The 3,210-nt window shown below is 48.1% G+C and overlaps 1 protein-coding gene across 1 annotated transcript in view; it reads right to left on the reverse strand.

Annotated features, from left to right (window-relative positions):
- KHDRBS3 (KH domain containing, RNA binding, signal transduction associated 3) overlaps positions 1-3,210 on the reverse strand; it is a 118,746-nt gene that overhangs the window by 38,787 nt on the left and 76,749 nt on the right. Inside the window, exon 6 of the mRNA XM_012722898.1 lies at positions 519-714. Coding sequence (XP_012578352.1) covers positions 519-714 — 196 coding nt within the window. The remainder of the gene's footprint in view (positions 1-518; positions 715-3,210) is intronic.

The following is a 3,210-nucleotide window of genomic DNA, read 5'->3' on the forward strand; positions in this document are numbered from 1 at the left end:
CTGGTGAATCCTCTCGCCACCCCTGTACCTCTGGCCTGCACCCCAGTTCTGTGTGCACAAATAAATAAATCTTAAAAAAATAATAATTCCGCTCCTCTCCTCACCTAGACTCCACGGTTCTATTTTCTTTCTCTTATGCTAAGAAAGTCCAGGAACTGCATCAAAGAGTTATTGAACGGTACGTGGAAAACCAAAGGATTTGCATTCTTTAAAAGAAAGTTGGGAACTTTTGTTTTCTTCACCAAAAAGAATTCCCACCAAGAATTCATGGTGAGCAGCAGTGCTGAAGAGGAAACACTTCAGGAGAAAAACAGCTTGGTCTATGGAGCCAATTACTTTTTAAATGATCGAATTACTCAGAGGCAACCTGGAGTGGAAGATGGGAGAACGGTACATCTCAGCCAGTGCGAGCCTGAGAGCAGGCCCCCACGCCTGGCCCTGGCCTGCGTAGCTGGCCACCACCCCAGGTCTGGGGGGTGCCCCCCCCGCCCCAGCTGCCGCTCCCCAGATTCACTTACATAATCTCCATAGGTGTCTTGAGTGGGGGGCGGCGGAGGAGGTCTGTACCCAGTCGGGGGCACTCCTCTTGCTCTGGGAGTGAGAAGTCCTCTTCCCCGGCTCACGGGCCCACGGGTGGACAGCACCGCCCTGGACGTGGCTGTCCCGCGTGGCACCCCGACGCCGACTGGCCGTGCGGTGACGCCTCCCCTCCCCCTGCAAGCAAGAAGCTCAGGTTAGCAACACGCATCTTCCTTTCTGCTAGTCTGTTCACAGGGACGGGAACTCCTAAGCGCCAACTTTCCTTAGCTCTGTAAGTGGACACCGCGCAGAAGACAAACTGAAGGAAACGGGAAACAGGCGTCCACCAGCGAAACCAGTCACTTCAGCAGCTGGCCCCGAGCGCCCAACGCCAGCAGCAGCCCGCGGACCTGCCCTGCGGGTGCAGGTGGGGAGCCCTGCCTCAGGAAGGGCGTCCCCCCGAGGCCACGCCACCGCATTCAGTGAGCCTCCCGTTACTGCTCAGTGGATGAGGAGGCCGAGGCCCGGTGAGATCTTAGCATGGGCTGAACACAGTCAGGCACCAGACAAACGCCAGACTCACAGGAGAAGAAATGCATTTTCCCAGATCATGCGTAGCAATTTGAGAGACTATTCTTAAGTGAGCAAGATATTTTCTTTTTTTTTTTTTTTTGAACACTGGAAATTAATGTATAATTTTTAGAAACCACAGAAATGCAAACATTAGAAAACCTATAGAAACTTGCAAGTATTTTTTTTAAATAATAGTTTATTTTTACACCACTTTGTGCCTTTTTCCATCTCAGTTGTAATCCCCGTAGGCTTCCCATCACCAATCACCTGTGTGCCATCACCATAGTCCAGTGCATTTCCCTCTCCCCTCACTGTGTTTTGATCCCATCCCCCATTCCACCCCCATAAAATGTCTCTGGTATATGGCTGTTCATTATTATTGTTATTTTCTCACCTGATCTGTTTTACTCCTGCTATGAGTGAAACCATCTGGTATTTTTCCTTTTCTTTCTTGCTTATCTCACTAAGCGTAATCCCTTCCAGCTCCATACATGTTGCTGCAAAAGGCATGTGTTTATTTATTTATTTTTTGGTTGCTGAGTAATATTCCATTGTATATATGTACCACATCTTCTTGATCCAGTCATCCACTTTTGGGCATTTGGGCTGTTTCCATGTCTTTCCAATTGCAAATAAAGCAGCAATAAACATGGGGGTGCAGGTGTCTTTCTGAATCAGTGTTTTTGTGTCTTTTGGATGGGATTGCTGGGTCATATGGAAGCTCCATGTTTAGCAGTTTGAGGAACCTCCAAACAGTTTTCCATAGTGGTTGTACTAGTTTGCATTCCCACCAGCGGTGCAGGAGAGTTCCTTTTTCTCCACATCCTCGCCAACATTTGTTGTTGCTAGTTGTTTGAAGATGTGCCATTCTCACTGGGGTGAGGTGGTATCTCATTGTGGTTTTAATTTGCATCTCCCTTATTACGAGTGATGTTGAACATTTTTTCATATGCCTGTTGGCCATCTGCATTTCCTCTTTGGAGAAGTGTCTTTTTAGCTCTACTGCCCATTTTTTGATGGGGTTGTTTACTTTATTCTTGTTGAGTTTCATCAGTTCTATGTATATCTTTGTGGTCAATCTTTTACCACTAGTTTTGTGCGAGAAAAAAATTTCCCAATCAGGGGAGTGTCTGTCTGTTTTTGTAATGTCTCTTTTGTGAGCAAGATATTTTCTTAACACACCTCTGATGTATCTCTAGCATGGCGACTGTAAGTCAGAGATATAGCGGGAGGCAGCTCTGACCGGTGGGTCTACAGTCACAGTCCTGAAACAACTTACAAGTCCAGTGAAGCAACGAGGACAGGAATGCACTACCCCAAGTGACCAAGGTGCAGCCTCGGCTGCCCCCCAACTGCAGCACCTCGGCACTAAATTCATTAGTTCAACCGGGGTAGCAAACACATAGCTAAAATCTTAATCTCCAAACAACAGGGAAAGAGGCCCAGGCAGTAAATACTTTAGGCTCTATTGGTCTTATGATCTTTGTGACATTTACTCAGATCTGCCGTTGAACTGTGCAAGTAGCCATGGATATTAATGTAAATTAAGGAATGTGACTCCACTCCAATAAAACTTTATTGACCAGAAGAAACAGGAAATGTACAAAACTAAAATTTGGTTGGTTGGGGAAAAAATATCAATAAAATTGACAAACCTTTCGAAAGACTAAGCAAGAAGGAAACCAGCAATATGGGAGGTCAGGGCCATGGCCACTGCTCTCCCGGGCAGTGGGGCGCAGGCAGGACACTCCCAGCAGCCAAAAGCCTGCAGATTTGCTGAGTCAGATACAGGGAAAAAAACCCTTGAGGTGGACGGAGGCCCAGAGCCCACACAAGGACAAGTAGGTGGCCCGAATCCGTGTGTCTATTAAAGATATTTATTCAGTTGTTAATAATCTAAAGAATGAAAGCGCCAGGCCCAGAGGAGTCCACGGGGAAGCCCACCGAACTTCACAGAAGTGATATCAGTCTCACAGTCTCTTCCAGAAAACACACTCAGACCCCCGACCTCAGGCTGCCTCCTGGAGTGGGAGCCCCTGGGGTCCGGTGCAGGCCCTGTGGGGCCGTGGGAGGAGCCACCCCCAGCAGGTTCCTCGGGGTCCTCCGGGGAGCCACACC

The sequence above is a fragment of the Condylura cristata genome, unplaced genomic scaffold (genome assembly GCF_000260355.1).
Source record: "Condylura cristata isolate star-nosed mole 26May11 unplaced genomic scaffold, ConCri1.0 scaffold00009, whole genome shotgun sequence".
In the NCBI taxonomy this organism is placed as follows: domain Eukaryota; kingdom Metazoa; phylum Chordata; class Mammalia; order Eulipotyphla; family Talpidae; genus Condylura; species Condylura cristata.